This window comes from Atractosteus spatula, chromosome 8 (genome assembly GCF_055471065.1).
Source record: "Atractosteus spatula isolate fAtrSpa1 chromosome 8, fAtrSpa1.hap1, whole genome shotgun sequence".
NCBI lineage: Eukaryota > Metazoa > Chordata > Actinopteri > Semionotiformes > Lepisosteidae > Atractosteus > Atractosteus spatula.
Window position 1 is genome coordinate 1,103,826 of NC_142713.1, and position 15,417 is coordinate 1,119,242.

Here is a 15,417-nt window from a genome sequence, read left to right on the forward strand (position 1 = left end):
CTGGAGCAGGACTGTCAGACCTGGGCACTGCCAGCCCATCTGGACCCAGAACAGCAGAGCCTGGCACTGCTGGGGCAGGACTGTCACACCTGGGCACAGCAGAGCCTGGCACTGCTGGAGCAGGACTGTCAGACCTGGGCACAGCAGAGCCTGGCACTGCTGGAGCAGGACTGTCAGACCTGGGCACTGCCAGCCCATCTGGACCCAGAACAGCAGAGCCTGGCACTGCTGGGGCAGGACTGTCACACCTGGGCACAGCAGAGCCTGGCACTGCTGGAGCAGGACTGTCAGACCTGGGCACAGCAGAGCCTGGCACTGCTGGAGCAGGACTGTCAGACCTGGGCACTGCCAGCCCATCTGGACCCAGAACAGCAGAGCCTGGCACTGCTGGAGCAGGACTGTCAGACCTGGGCACCGCCAGCCCATCTGGACCCAGAACAGCAGAGCCTGGCACTGCTGGAGCAGGACTGTCAGACCCGGGCACCGCCAGCCCATCTGGACCCAGAACAGCAGAGCCTGGCACTGCTGGAGCAGGACTGTCACACCTGGGCACTGCCAGCCCATCTGGACCCAGAACAGCAGAGCCTGGCACTGCTGGAGCAGGACTGTCACACCTGGGCACTGCCAGCCCACCTGGACACTCAGTTATTCAGGGTGTCAGAAGGAGACAGGGTGAGACACTCAGTTAGCCAGGGTGTCAGAGGGAGACAGGGCGAGACACTCAGTTATTCGGGGTGTCAGAGTGAGACAGGGCGAGACACTCAGTTGTTCGGGGTGTCAGAGGGAGACAGGGCGAGACACTCAGTTGTTCGGGGTGTCAGAGGGAGACACTCAGTTATTCGGGGTGTCAGAGTGAGACACTCAGCCAGTGTGTCTGTGTGACAGAGCGAGAGAGTGGCAGACACTGAGGGCGACACTGACAGGGAACGTCAGACACTCGCCATTTTATCCTGGATCACTGGTTTTTTTATCTGTCTCACTGCACTGTGGGAAATGATTACAACCCTCGAGCAACACAGCAAGCTGACAGATGTTATTGGATGGAACAGTTACACGCAGCCAGGAGGCGAAACACCAGTTTCTTGTGCGGCGGGTGCAGACGCCTGAGCACCTCCGTTTGACTGGAGGAGAAAGAGTGAAGTGTGTCGGCGCCAGTGTGGCAGCCAAACTCCCATTCCACTACAACAGGATCCCCTCCGGGTCTTCCAGAATCCCACTGCTTCAGCTCCTGACCCACGGCACAGCCGTGATGAAGCCGACTCCGGCGGTACGGCCGGCCGATCCGGTTCCTGGATTTGCCCACCCCCAGGGAGAGGCTCGGCTGTCCTGGGGAGGTGCTGGGTCTGAACAGAGGCGTCACAGCAGGTGCTCTCCGTCACCGCAGCCCTCCGTTGCCCCCTGCAGGACGCTGTGCCGAACAGCACATTCGCATCGGAACACCAGACTCCTGCAGGAGTCCAGGATGGAGTCCGGCTTCTTCCAAAACGCACCTATAGGTCTCGCAGGGATCAGGCATTTATAGAGACAGATCTCAACAATGGGGCGTGTGTGGGGACAAGCTAGACACTGGACTGAGTGTCTCGTGGTGATGACAAGCTACAGATGAGCTGGACTGAGTTTATTCACAGCTACTCTACAGATCCGAGGATGATGAAGGAGTGTCAGTGTGAAGATACAGAGGAGCTGGACTGAGTTTATTCACAGTTACTCTACAGATCCGAGGATGATGAAGGAGTGTCAGTGTGAAGATACAGAGGAGCTGGACTGAGTTTATTCACAGTTACTCTACAGATCCGAGGATGATGAAGGAGTGTCAGTGTGAAGATACAGAGGAGCTGGACTGAGTTTATTCACAGCTACTCTACAGATCCGAGGATGATGAAGGAGTGTTAGTGTGAAGATACAGAGGAGTTGGACTGAGTTTATTCACAGCTACTCTACAGATCCGAGGATGATGAAGGAGTGTTAGTGTGAAGATACAGACGAGCTGGACTGAGTTTATTCACAGTTACTCTACAGATCCGAGGATGATGAAGGAGTGTTAGTGTGAAGATACAGACGAGCTGGACTGAGTTTATTCACAGTTACTCTACAGATCCGAGGATGACAACTGTGTACATTCAAAGTTACAGACAGAGAAATAGCCAGCTGAAAGACTGGCAGTTATCTACGGCATCAGAAAGTTAGAAAAAGAAGCGCAGGAGTGTTTATTTGAAGTGCTTTAAGCAGCGCGGGGACACGTACAGAGAACAGCTCCGCCCCCAGCCTCCTGTCTCCTGCCCTCTCCTGCACGTGTCGCTCTGCTCAGAGCACCAGCACGAGCAGCCCTCCCGCTCATCATGAAAACCGAACGCCCCCTCGCTCGGCACCCCGGCGCTGCAGTGACTAACGGCCCCCTCGCCGCGGCCAGGGTCCGGGAATCTGAGGGAATTCCCGGATCATTCGGTCGGATTCTCCCGTTCGGGATTCGGGGGTCTCGCATTCAGCCACAACTGGATTTATAAAAACAAAACCTTAGACAGAGCCAAGCCAGAAAGAACCACAAGACCCATTAAAAACAAGCTCTATAAGACCTAGGGCGAGATTTGATAATACATCCATAGTGTATATAAAGGATGAGACACACAAAAGAACCAGAAACCATTTTGCCTTTCTAGAGCGAGGCGCAGGGACACGCCCACCAACCAGCACACCCAATCAGCACAGGGGGGCCGGCCGTTCGGGGAGGGCCCTGCCACACCCACTCCTTCTCTCTGATTCGCCATCTCCTCGGTGACGGGCAGCACCTGTGGCCTATCAGACGACCAGAGGGGCCCACTCACTCTCTCTGCGTCCGTACTGTAGGTGGGGAAGGAGGGAGGGAGACAGAGAGAATCTTTATGACCCCCAGGTGGCAAGGTGGAGACAAGGACGGGGGAGGGGAAGACGGAGGGATGGGGAGGCAAAAGATGGCACAGGCTCGTTTTGAAACGGCGCCCCCTTCCTGTGCACAGGCGGAGAAGGGGAACTGCAGGCACCTGTTACAGCTCTATGGAGCTCTATGCAGCTGTTGGGGGACACTCACCTGTATGTCAGTGAGCTCCTGCAGGAACCTCTGTGCTAAATCGGGGCCGTTGTCCATTGTGGGAATCCGGTAGGTCTGACAGAGAGAGAGAGTTTCACAGGCAGAGTGAGACACATTCTCCAGGAACGGACACACATCTCCAGCCAGGTACCGAAGCAGACTGAGAGACAGTCCAGGAGTCAGACCAGCTGGCAGACAGAGGGCTGAGGCAGAGCGACACACACAGAGGCAGTCAGGACAGAGAAAAGAGCAACACACTGACGCACAAACTCTCACACGCCGACACAGACTGACGCACAGACTCTCACACGCCGACACACACTGACGCACAGACTCTCACACGCCGACACACACTGACGCACAAACTCTCACACGCCGACACACAAGCAATCTTTTACACACACTGACGCACAAACCATCGCTTGCACATGCACAAACTTAGACAGACACAAACTAAGACACACACACTGACGCAAAGACACACTTGACACAGACAGAGGCACAAACTCGACCGCCTAGATGTGCAAACTCAGAAACACGGACAGATGCACAAGCACACAGACACAGATGTTCAGACGCACAGACGCACAGACGCCAACTCAGACCCGCACAGATGCACAAACCCGGACACAGACGCACAAACGTAAGCCAGACCGACACTAGACTGACCTTCCCCTTGTACAGCAGGCTGCCCACGGGACACACCACGCACGCCGTGCCCGAGCCGAACACCTCCCTCACCCGGCCCTCCTCCAGGGCTCTGAGGAACTCCGACATCGTCACGGTGCGCTCCGAGACCCCGAACTCGCCCTGGGCACACAGAGAGCGCGCGCCGTCAAGACGCGCAGTGCACGCGCACACGCACGCACAGACCTCTGGCGCCCCCTGGAGGAACGCGGGGCCCGTGCACACGTGTCCACTCCAGGATCCGACTCCTCCCGGACTCCGGGCTGGACACTGGGGTGCGATGGGGTCCCTGAAAGGGGGCGCTTCCCACTTCACCCCCAGAAAACGGCTCCCCCGTTCTTTCCCAAACCGCTCCCCTTCCCTCCCACCCCGAAGCTGGGGAAAACAGGGACGGGAGAGCGACTTCACTACGAGCCCCCCCCCCGGATCCCCCCTCCCTCTGCGCTGTCTGGGCCTCTGGCGCCCCCTGGGGAGGCGACGCCCGCCCGCCCGCCCGGCGAGTCTCCGGGGGGTGTAAACACGGGGATCTGTGCGCTCTGGTTCTGCAGGATGTCACCTACAAAAATGAGGGGGGGGGGGGGGGTTGTTATCTGTTGAAAAGGGGGCTTGAACGTGAATAATGCAGCCTCCCCAAAACCTCAGGCGTCCGTCGCAGGCCGGACTGTACCCCTCTTCGGCACGGAGGCCAGCCCCGGTGTTATAGGGCTAACAAATCAACATTATCATTATTATCATTATTATTATCATTATTATCATTATTATTATTATTATATTAAAATGTGGTTGATCTCTCGTGTTGAGGTCATGCAAAACATTCTTCTAAACTCCAGAAGAGCTGTTCATAAAAACTACGGACACACCATTTCTTAATGGACTGAGAGTGTAAGAGGTTAATAAGCACTGCTATGTAATGTTATATGATGTTAATATACTGTTCGCCTTTCAGCTCAGAAAAGCAGCTCCTCTCTCACTCACCCATTCTCGGGCCAGATCGAGGAGAGACTGTCGGGTCACCCCTGGGAGGATAATGCCATCCAGCGGAGGAGTCACTAACTCCCTGTCTACAGGGGCAGAGAGAGAGGGGTTAATACACACACACTAACTGGACACTCCAATACATTAACACTGCACTGAGAGAGAGAGGGGTTAATACACACACACTGACTGGACACTCCAGTACATTAACACTGCACTGAGAGAGAGAGGGGTTAATACAGACACACTGACTGGACACTCCAGTACATTAACACTGCACTGAGAGAGAGAGAGGGGTTAATACACACACACACTGACTGGACACTCCAGTACATTAACACTGCACTGAGAGAGAGAGGGGTTAATACACACACTGACTGGACACTCCAGTACATTAACAATGCACTGAGAGAGAGGGGTTAATACAGACACACTGACTGGACACTCCAGTACACTAACACTGCACTGTGAGAGAGAGGGGTTAATACACACACACACTGGACACTCCAGTACATTAACACTGCACTGAGAGAGAGAGGGGTTAATACAGACACACTGACTGGACACTCCAGTACACTAACACTGCACTGAGAGAGAGAGGGGTTAATACACACACACACTGGACACTCCAGTACATTAACACTGCACTGAGAGAGAGAGGGGTTAATACACACACTGACTGGACACTCCAGTACATTAACACTGCACTGAGAGAGAGAGGGGTTAATACAGACACACTGACTGGACACTCCAGTACATTAACACTGCACTGAGAGAGAGAGGGGTTAATACACACACACTGACTGGACACTCCAGTACATGAACACTGCACTGAGAGAGAGGGGTTAATACAGACACACTGACTGGACACTCCAGTACATTAACACTGCACTGAGAGAGAGGGGTTAATACACACACACTGACTGGACACTCCAGTACATTAACACTGCACTGAGAGAGAGGGGTTAATACACACACACTGACTGGACACTCCAGTACATTAACACTGCACTGAGAGAGAGAGGGGTTGATACACACACACTGACTGGACACTCCAGTACATGAACACTGCACTGAGAGAGAGAGGGGTTAATACAGACACACTGACTGGACACTCCAGTACATTAACACTGCACTGAGAGAGAGAGGGGGGTTCATACAGACACACTGACTGGACACTCCAGCACATGAACACTGCGCTGAGAGAGAGTGGGGCTAATACAGACACACTGACTGGACACTCCAGTACATTAACACTGCACTGAGAGAGAGGGGTTAATACAGACACACTGACTGGACACTCCAGTACATGAACACTGCACTGAGAGAGAGAGGGGTTAATACACACACACTGACCTCCTTTCTCAGTGTCCCAGTAGATGAAGAGGTTCATGGTGCCGACCTCAGTGATCTCCTCCTTCTCTCCATACAGCCACAGTACCTGCTGACAGCCCAGGCGCTGTGCCTTGTTCTGCACAGCAATCGTGGGGCCATAGTTCCTGAGACACAGCAATGACACAGCACTGTCAGAGTGAGTCGGCACTATCTATCAGAGTGACACAGCACTGTCAGAGTGAGTCGGCACTATCTATCAGAGTGACACAGCACTGTCAGAGTGAGTCGGCTTTATCTATCAGAGTGACACAGCACTGTCAGAGCGACACACACACAGTCCAAATTTACACACCCTCGCACACACAATCCCAAATATACACACCCTCGCACACACACAGTCCCAAATATACACACCCTTGCACACACACAGTCCCAAATATACACACCCTCACACACACACAGTCCAAATATACACACCCTCGCACACACAGTCCCAAATATAAACACCCTCGCACACACACAGTCCAAATATACACACCCTCGCACACACACAGTCCCATATATACACACCCACGCACACACATTTCCATTATCACACAGACCCAAATATGCACACCCTCGCACACACCCCCTCGCGCACACAGCCCCTCGCACACACCCCCTCGCGCACACAGCCCCTCGCGCTCACAGCCCGTCGCGCACACGCCACCTCGCGGACACGCCCCCTCGCGCACACAGCCCCTCGCGCTCACAGCCCGTCGCGCACACGCCACCTCGCGCACACACCCCCTCGCGCACACAGCCCCACCGAGGGCGAAAGACACTCACTCACCCCCCCATCTTGCAGTCGCCGACCCCGCCCCTCCAGGCTCGCACGTAGCGCGGATCCGCCAGCAGGGACACAGGGCTGAACCCCCCCGTGGAGAAATAGGGCCCCACAGGCCCCACGATCACAAAGAGCAGAGCACGACCTGCCTTAGACACCCCGAGAGAGGGCTGGGGAGAGAGACAGGGGTTCATACAGACACTGTGGGGAGAGAGGGGTTCACACAGACACTGTGGAGAGAGAGGGGTTCATACAGACACTGCGGAGAGAGAGGGGTTCATACAGACACTGTGGGGTTCATACAGACACTGTGGAGAGAGAGGGGTTCATACAGACACTGTGGGGTTCATACAGACACTGTGGAGAGAGAGGGGTGCATACAGACACTGTGGGGTTCACACAGACACTGTGGAGAGAGAGGGGTCCATACAGACACTGTGGGGTTCACACAGACACTGTGGAGAGAGAGGGGTTCATACAGACACTGTGGGGTTCACACAGACACTGTGGAGAGAGAGGGGTTCATACAGACACTGTGGGGTTCATACAGACACTGTGAGGAGAGAGGGGTTCACACAAACACTGTGGGGTTCATACAGACACTGTGGTGAGAGGGGCTCATACAGACACTCTGGGGTTCACACAGACACTGTGGTGAGAAGGACTCATACAGACACTCTGGGGTTCACACAGACACTGTGGTGAGAGGGGCTCATACAGACACTCTGGGGTTCACACAGACACTGTGGTGAGAAGGACTCATACAGACACTCTGGGGTTCACACAGACACTGTGGTGAGAGGGGCTCATACAGACACTCTGGGGTTCACACAGACACTGTGGTGAGAAGGACTCATACAGACACTCTGGGGTTCATACAGACACTGTGGTGAGAAGGACTCATACAGACACTCTGGGGTTCATACAGACACTGTGGTGAGAGAGGGGTTCATACAGACACTGTGGGGTTCACACAGACACTGTGGGGAGAGAGGGGTTCATGCAGACACTGTGGGGTTCACACAGACACTGTGAGGAGAGAGGGGTTCATGCAGACACTGTGGGGTTCACACAGACACTGTGGGGTTCATACAGACACTGGGGGGAGAGAGGGGTTCATGCAGACACTGTGGGGTTCACACAGACACTGTGGGGTTCATACAGACACTGGGGGGAGAGAGGGGTTCACACAGACACTGTGGGGTTCGCGCAGACACGGTGGGGTTCACGCAGACACTGTCAGTGTGTAGGTCTGTCAGTCCTCACCTCTGTTCCGATGAATGTAGGCCGGATGTACAGGCTGGCCTCAGTGGAGAAGGGAACCCAGTCCTGGTCCACTTCCACCAGCTTCCTGATGCACTGTAACAGCTCCTGCTTGTCAAAGAGCTGCAGAGAGACAAACACTGAGACTCACCAGCAGGGACAGAGACACACTGAGACTCTCCAGCAGGGACAGAGACACACAGAGACTCTCCAGCAGGGACAGAGACACACTGAGACTCTCCAGCAGGGACAGAGACACACAGAGACTCTCCAGCAGGGACAGAGACACACTGAGACTCTCCAGCAGGAACAGAGACACATGGAGACTCTCCAGCAGGGACAGAGACACACTGAGACTCTCCAGCAGGAACAGAGACACACTGAGACTCACCAGCAGGGACAGAGACACACTGAGACTCACCAGCAGGAACAGAGACACATGGAGACTCTCCAGCAGGGACAGATACACTCTGAGACTCACCAGCAGGAACAGAGACACATGGAAACTCTCCAGCAGGAACAGGGACACACTGAGACTCTCCAGCAGGAACAGAGACACACTGAGACTCACCAGCAGGGACAGAGACACACTGAGACTCACCAGCAGGAACAGAGACACATGGAGACTCTCCAGCAGGGACAGAGACACACTGAGACTCACCAGCAGGAACAGAGACACATGGAGACTCTCCAGCAGGAACAGGGACACACTGAGACTCTCCAGCAGGAACAGAGACACACTGAGACTCACGAGCAGGGACAGAGACACACTGAGACTCTCCAGCAGGGACAGAGACACACTGAGACTCACCAGCAGGAACAGAGACACACGGAGACTCTCCAGCAGGAACAGAGACACACTGAGACTCTCCAGCAGGGACAGAGACACACCGAGACTCTCCAGCAGGGACAAAAACCTTTCGTTTTTTTTCTTCTACAGAGCACCAGAAGGCATTTTTCAACCAGGCACTCCTGCAGCACAGCGTCTTAAGAGCTGACCTGCTGCACAGCGCAGCAGCCCGGACCCCGGATCACAGCCCCGTCAGCCAGGGGGGGCTACGAGACCGCCGGAGACGAGCGAGCGGGGGGACTGACCGGCAGACAGCAGCGCTCCGAGGATCTATACATCCTGTCCATGTTGAGCATGGGCCGGAAGAGGCGGATCCTGTTGTCCACGCCGCGGAACGCCTTCATGCCCTCGAACAGCTGAGGGACACAGGGAGGGAGAGGGGTCAGCTGGGGGGGACAGGCAGGACAGTGACGGACACACTGATGGGGACAGCTCAGCCTGTCATGCACACACACACACACAGGACACGCAGACAGGACACACACACACACACACACACACACACACACACACACACACACGCAGACAGGACACACACACAGACAGACAGTCCCACACAGACACGCAGATAAACACAGACAGCAGTCAGACACACACTGACCTCGATGGAGTAGTGCAGTGCGGAGGTGGCGGGGTGCAGAGACAGGTTCTGGAAGGGCTTGATGTGGGGTGCCTCCCAGCCCCCCTGAGCGCTCCACTCCACCGTCAGCATGTGATCACTGAACTGCTTCCCAAACACCAGACTGGCCGGGTCGGGCTTGGGGCGAGGAGTCTGACAGCGCTCTATACACAGCTCTGAGACCTGAGACACAGCCAGGGGTTAATACACTCTGACTGGACTGGACACTCCAGGACATTAACACTGCACTGAGAGAGAGAGGGGTTAATACACACACACTGACTGGACACTCCAGTACATTAACACTGCACTGAGAGAGAGAGGGGTTAATACAGACACACTGACTGGACACTCCAGTACATTAACACTGCACTGAGAGAGAGAGGGGTTAATACACACACTGACTGGACACTCCAGTACATTAACACTGCACTGAGAGAGAGAGGGGTTAATACAGACACACTGACTGGACACTCCAGTACATTAACACTGCACTGAGAGAGAGAGGGGTTAATACACACACTGACTGGACACTCCAGTACATTAACACTGCACTGAGAGAGAGAGGGGTTAATACAGACACACTGACTGGACACTCCAGTACATTAACACTGCACTGAGAGAGAGAGAGAGAGAGAGAGGGGTTAATACACACACACTGACTGGACACTCCAGTACATGAACACTGCACTGAGAGAGAGGGGTTAATACAGACACACTGACTGGACACTCCAGTACATGAACACTGCACTGAGAGAGAGAGGGGTTAATACACACACACTGACTGGACACTCCAGGACATTAACACTGCACTGAGAGAGAGAGGGGTTAATACAGACACACTGACTGGACACTCCAGTACATTAACACTGCACTGAGAGAGAGAGGGGTTAATACAGACACACTGACTGGACACTCCAGTACATTAACACTGCACTGAGAGAGAGAGAGAGAGAGGGGTTAATACACACACACTGACTGGACACTCCAGTACATGAACACTGCACTGAGAGAGAGGGGTTAATACAGACACACTGACTGGACACTCCAGTACATGAACACTGCACTGAGAGAGAGAGGGGTTAATACACACACACTGACTGGACACTCCAGGACATTAACACTGCACTGAGAGAGAGAGGGGTTAATACAGACACACTGACTGGACACTCCAGTACATTAACACTGCACTGAGAGAGAGGGGTTAATACACACTGACTGGACTGGACACTCCAGGACATTAACACTGCACTGAGAGAGAGAGAGGGGTTAATACAGACACACACACTGGACACTCCAGTACATTAACACTGCACTGAGAGAGAGAGAGAGAGAGAGAGGGGTTAATACACACACACTGACTGGACACTCCAGTACATGAACACTGCACTGAGAGAGAGGGGTTAATACAGACACACTGACTGGACACTCCAGGACATTAACACTGCACTGAGAGAGAGAGGGGTTAATACACACACACTGACTGGACACTCCAGGACATTAACACTGCACTGAGAGAGAGAGGGGTTAATACACACACACTGACCGGACACTCCAGTACATTATCACTGCACTGAGAGAGAGGGGTTCATACACACACACTGACTGGACACTCCAGTACATTAACACTGCACTGAGAGAGAGAGGGGTTAATACAGACACACTGACTGGACACTCCAGGACATTAACACTGCACTGAGAGAGAGAGGGGTTAATACAGACACACTGACTGGACACTCCAGTACATTAACACTGTACTGAGAGAGAGGGGTTAATACACACACACTGACTGGACACTCCAGTACATTAACACTGCACTGAGAGAGAGAGGGGTTAATACACACTGACTGGACTGGACACTCCAGGACATTAACACTGCACTGAGAGAGAGAGGGGTTCATACACACACACTGACTGGACACTCCAGTACATTAACACTGCACTGAGAGAGAGAGGGGTTAATACAGACACACTGGACACTCCAGTACATTAACACTGCACTGAGAGAGAGGGGTTAATACAGACACACTGGACACTCCAGTACATTAACACTGCACTGAGAGAGAGAGGGGTTAATACACACACACTGACTGGACACTCCAGTACATTAACACTGCACTGAGAGAGAGAGGGGTTAATACAGACACACTGACTGGACACTCCAGTACATTAACACTGCACTGAGAGAGAGAGGGGTTAATACAGACACACTGACTGGACACTCCAGTACATGAACACTGCACTGAGAGTGGATGTATCACAGGATGTATCATTATTCAGACACCAGTGTCAGTAGTTTTAAGAGCTGAACTCTGTGTGTAAACAGGTACACTCTGTGTATAAGAAAGTATGGGCACACTCAGGTCATCGGTGGTCTGCTTCTTACCTTGAAGGAGGAGCTGGCACACCTGAAGGACCCCAGGGTGAGGGGCAGGGTGGAGAAGAGCTGCCTCTGGAGTGCCTGAACAAAAAAAAAAAGAGTTCAAACGGACAGCAAGATCCTAAACCACAGCAACCAAGAGACTGCCTTTCAGCCGCCTCGCGAGAGGCACGATCGACCCGAGGACACCTCATCGCCCGATTCTCTCGGAAGTGCGTCTGGCATCCCAGCAGGTATGTTTCACACACACACAGAGACTCACAGACAACACACCAAGAGGTTAAAAATAAATCTAACATGATATGGAAGACATGAACTCATACCCTCATCTACACCTCACACAAGCCCCCCGAGCCCCTGCCTGCACAACACCCCTAAAGCACACAGCCTCTGACCGCACTAGCCCACCGCACGCCACACGCCTTCATCACCAGCGGGCTTCCCGAGTACTCTGAGTGAGTGTGCCGGAGGTCTGCCTGTGTCCAGTGTCAGTGTCCAGGCTGTGGTCAGTGAGCCTGTCCTCTCTGGGCAGTCAGGTCTGCCTGTGTCCAGTGTCAGTGTCCAGGCTGTGGTCAGTGAGTCTGTCCTCTCTGGGCAGTCAGGTCTGCCTGTGTCCAGTGTGTGTGTCCAGGCTGTGGTCACTGAGCCTGTCCTCTCTGGGCAGTCAGGTCTGCCTGTGTCCAGTGTGTGTGTCCAGGCTGTGATCACTGAGCCTGTCCTCTCTGGGCAGCCAGGTCTGCCTGTGTCCAGTGTGTGTGTCCAGGCTGTGGTCACTGAGCTTTTCCTCTCTGGGCAGTCAGGTCTGCCTGTGTCCAGTGTGTGTCTCCAGGCTGTGGTCACTGAGCCTGTCCTCTCTGGGCAGCCAGGTCTGCCTGTGTCCAGTGTGTGTGTCCAGGCTGTGGTCACTGAGCCTGTCCTCTCTGGGCAGCCAGGTCTGCCTGTGTCCAGTGTGTGTGTCCAGGCTGTGGTCACTGAGCCTGTCCTCTCTGGGCAGCCAGGTCTGCCTGTGTCCAGTGTGTGTGTCCAGGCTGTGGTCACTGAGCCTGTCCTCTCTGAGCAGTCAGGTCTGCCTGTGTCCAGTGTCAGTGTCCAGGCTGTGGTCACTGAGCCTGTCCTCTCTGGGCAGCCAGGTCTGCCTGTGTCCAGTGTGTGTGTCCAGGCTGTGGTCACTGAGCCTGTCCTCTCTGGGCAGCCAGGTCTGCCTGTGTCCAGTGTGTGTCTCCAGGCTGTGGTCACTGAGCCTGTCCTCTCTGGGCAGCCAGGTCTGCCTGTGTCCAGTGTGTGTGTCCAGGCTGTGGTCACTGAGCCTGTCCTCTCTGGGCAGCCAGGTCTGCCTGTGTCCAGTGTGTGTGTCCAGGCTGTGGTCACTGAGCCTGTACTTGTCAGGGTCTGTTTCTGTTTGTTGTTTCTTATCTTGGTCAAATATTCAGCTAGTGTGTATTGTCTGTTTAGGGTTCTGTAGCATTCCAGTTTATGTTGTGTTTGTGTGTGTGTGTCCCAGTGTGTGAGATATTGCTGTTTGATCTGTGCTATGATGTGGTGGAGTCTGAGCTGTGGTGCTCTAGCAGTGCTGTCCTGAGGCTGGTTGTGTGTTGTGTGTATTGTGCTGTGATGTGGTGGAGTCTGAGCTGTGGTGCTCTAGCAGTGCTGTCCTGAGGCTGGTTGTGTGTTGTGTGTATTGTGCTGTGATGTGGTGGAGTCTGGGTTGTGGTGCTCTAGCAGTGCTGTCCTGAGGCTGGTTAGTGTCGGTGTGGCTCAGGTCGGTGAGCCTCAGGACCAGCTGGCTCAGGGGGCTCTGTTTTGGGCTCAGCTCTTGGCTCAGCAGGGCTTTGTGGTGGTAGGAATTTTGCTGTTTTGCTGTTTTTTAGGTGTAGCCAATACTTGAATATTCTTTTCTGTATGTTTATCAATAGTGGGTACTAGCCTAATTCGGCCCTGCACCCGTTGTTAGGAGTTTTTCTCTGCACACGGAGGATGTTTCTACAGATCTCCATGTGCAGAGTTTCTGTGGGGTGTTTGTCCCATTGAGTGTACCCCTGGTCTGTGAGGGGACCCCACACTTCACTGTCGTATAGGGCGATGGGCTGGGTGACACTGTCAGATATTCACAGCCCGTTTTTTATGGGGGAGCTCATGTTACATCCCCGAGTGCTTCTTCTCTGTGTCGCTGGCTGTGTGCTCTGTGAAGGGGTACCGGGTCCCCCGAGCCTGCACGCACACGCACACGGACACCCACATCTCCGAGCCAGGGTCGCCCAGAAAACTTCACGGCGGCGAAAGTTGAATAATCAACAACAGAAAAAAAAATCACGAATCCCATCAGTGAAAAGGGCGGGGGACCTCGCAAACTACCCCGCCGGGAGGCTGCAGTCCGCCCCAGCCGCTGCATGACGTCACCCCCCACCCCCCTCCTCCTCCTGTGCGCGGCCCCGAGCCTGGCACGGGGGCGGGGGCGCGCACCGCCGGGGGAAGACGAGCGGACAAGATTATCAGAGACAGGGGAGGAGCCAGCCGCCGCCCCCGCACCCGAGCACGGGGGGTCCGGAGAGCCCGGCCGCCGCCGCCGATGAGCCCCGGGGGGTTAATGATTAACGCGGCCGCCGGGGCTGAATGAGACCGATCTTTGAACTCACCGTCCGCAGAGCTGTCATGGTCGCGGGTGTCGCCGCTGAAATGCGTCCGGGCGGAAACAAGCTCCCCGCTCACCGGTCCGGTCCGGGCCGGGCCGGGCCGGTCCGCCCCCGGCGCCACACGGGTGGGGGTCATCTTCCCAGACGAGGACGGACACACGGCCGCCGGCCCCCGGCCGCAGACCAGTCACTGAGATCTGGTCCGGTCTGAGTCCCCGTGAAGGGGCTGTGTATCAGCTACCGATGTGCCTTTCCTTGTTTTTGCTTTCATGTGCCAGCGGGGAATTATTCTCTCTCAACTGGTCCCTGTTTTTTTTTTTTGGTTTAATTTATTTTTAGATACAAATAAACGAAATGCGACAACCGAGGGTAAACACATACAGGTGCCACAACACGACAGCACGGAGGCCACGTCCAACGAGGGAAACAGGACAGGCGGCCAGTGAGAACGTCATCAGCAGGACAGAGGGTGGGCGGTGTCAGGGGTGTCAGCGCATCCGAAACCCGGGATCAATCCTTCCTCACCACCACCTGCTTGTGACTCGGTACCCCGAGCACTCCGGCAGGGCTCCCCACTGACGCAGGCTTGTGCCCCCCAGGCGCGGTCCGCAGGTCCTGCTGGAGAGCCGCTCATCTGTGCTGAGTGACGCTGGCAGGACTGAACGATTGCTGGGCAAGAACCGGCAGCCACTATCACCTAGAAGAACGCACAATCCCTAAAATACAATATATATATACACACTGTATGTATATGTTAGTTCAGGCGGGGAGCTGCGTCAGCACACATA

At 54.7% G+C, this 15,417-nt stretch overlaps 1 protein-coding gene across 1 annotated transcript; it reads right to left on the reverse strand.

The window, feature by feature from the left end:
* Positions 1 to 2,053: 2,053 nt before the first annotated feature.
* bcat2 (branched chain amino acid transaminase 2) lies at positions 2,054 to 14,676 on the reverse strand. Its single transcript, XM_088923098.1, has 11 exons — positions 14,633 to 14,676; positions 12,006 to 12,080; positions 9,602 to 9,802; positions 9,246 to 9,356; positions 8,154 to 8,273; positions 6,894 to 7,057; positions 6,083 to 6,225; positions 4,727 to 4,812; positions 3,734 to 3,874; positions 3,065 to 3,139; positions 2,054 to 2,838 (listed from the first exon to the last, which is right to left on the reverse strand). The coding sequence occupies exons 1-11, from the start codon at positions 14,648 to 14,650 to the stop codon at positions 2,797 to 2,799; spliced, it is 1,176 nt and encodes a 391-aa protein (XP_088779224.1). The 5' UTR covers positions 14,651 to 14,676; the 3' UTR covers positions 2,054 to 2,796.
* Between the last annotated feature and the right edge of the window lie 741 nt (positions 14,677 to 15,417).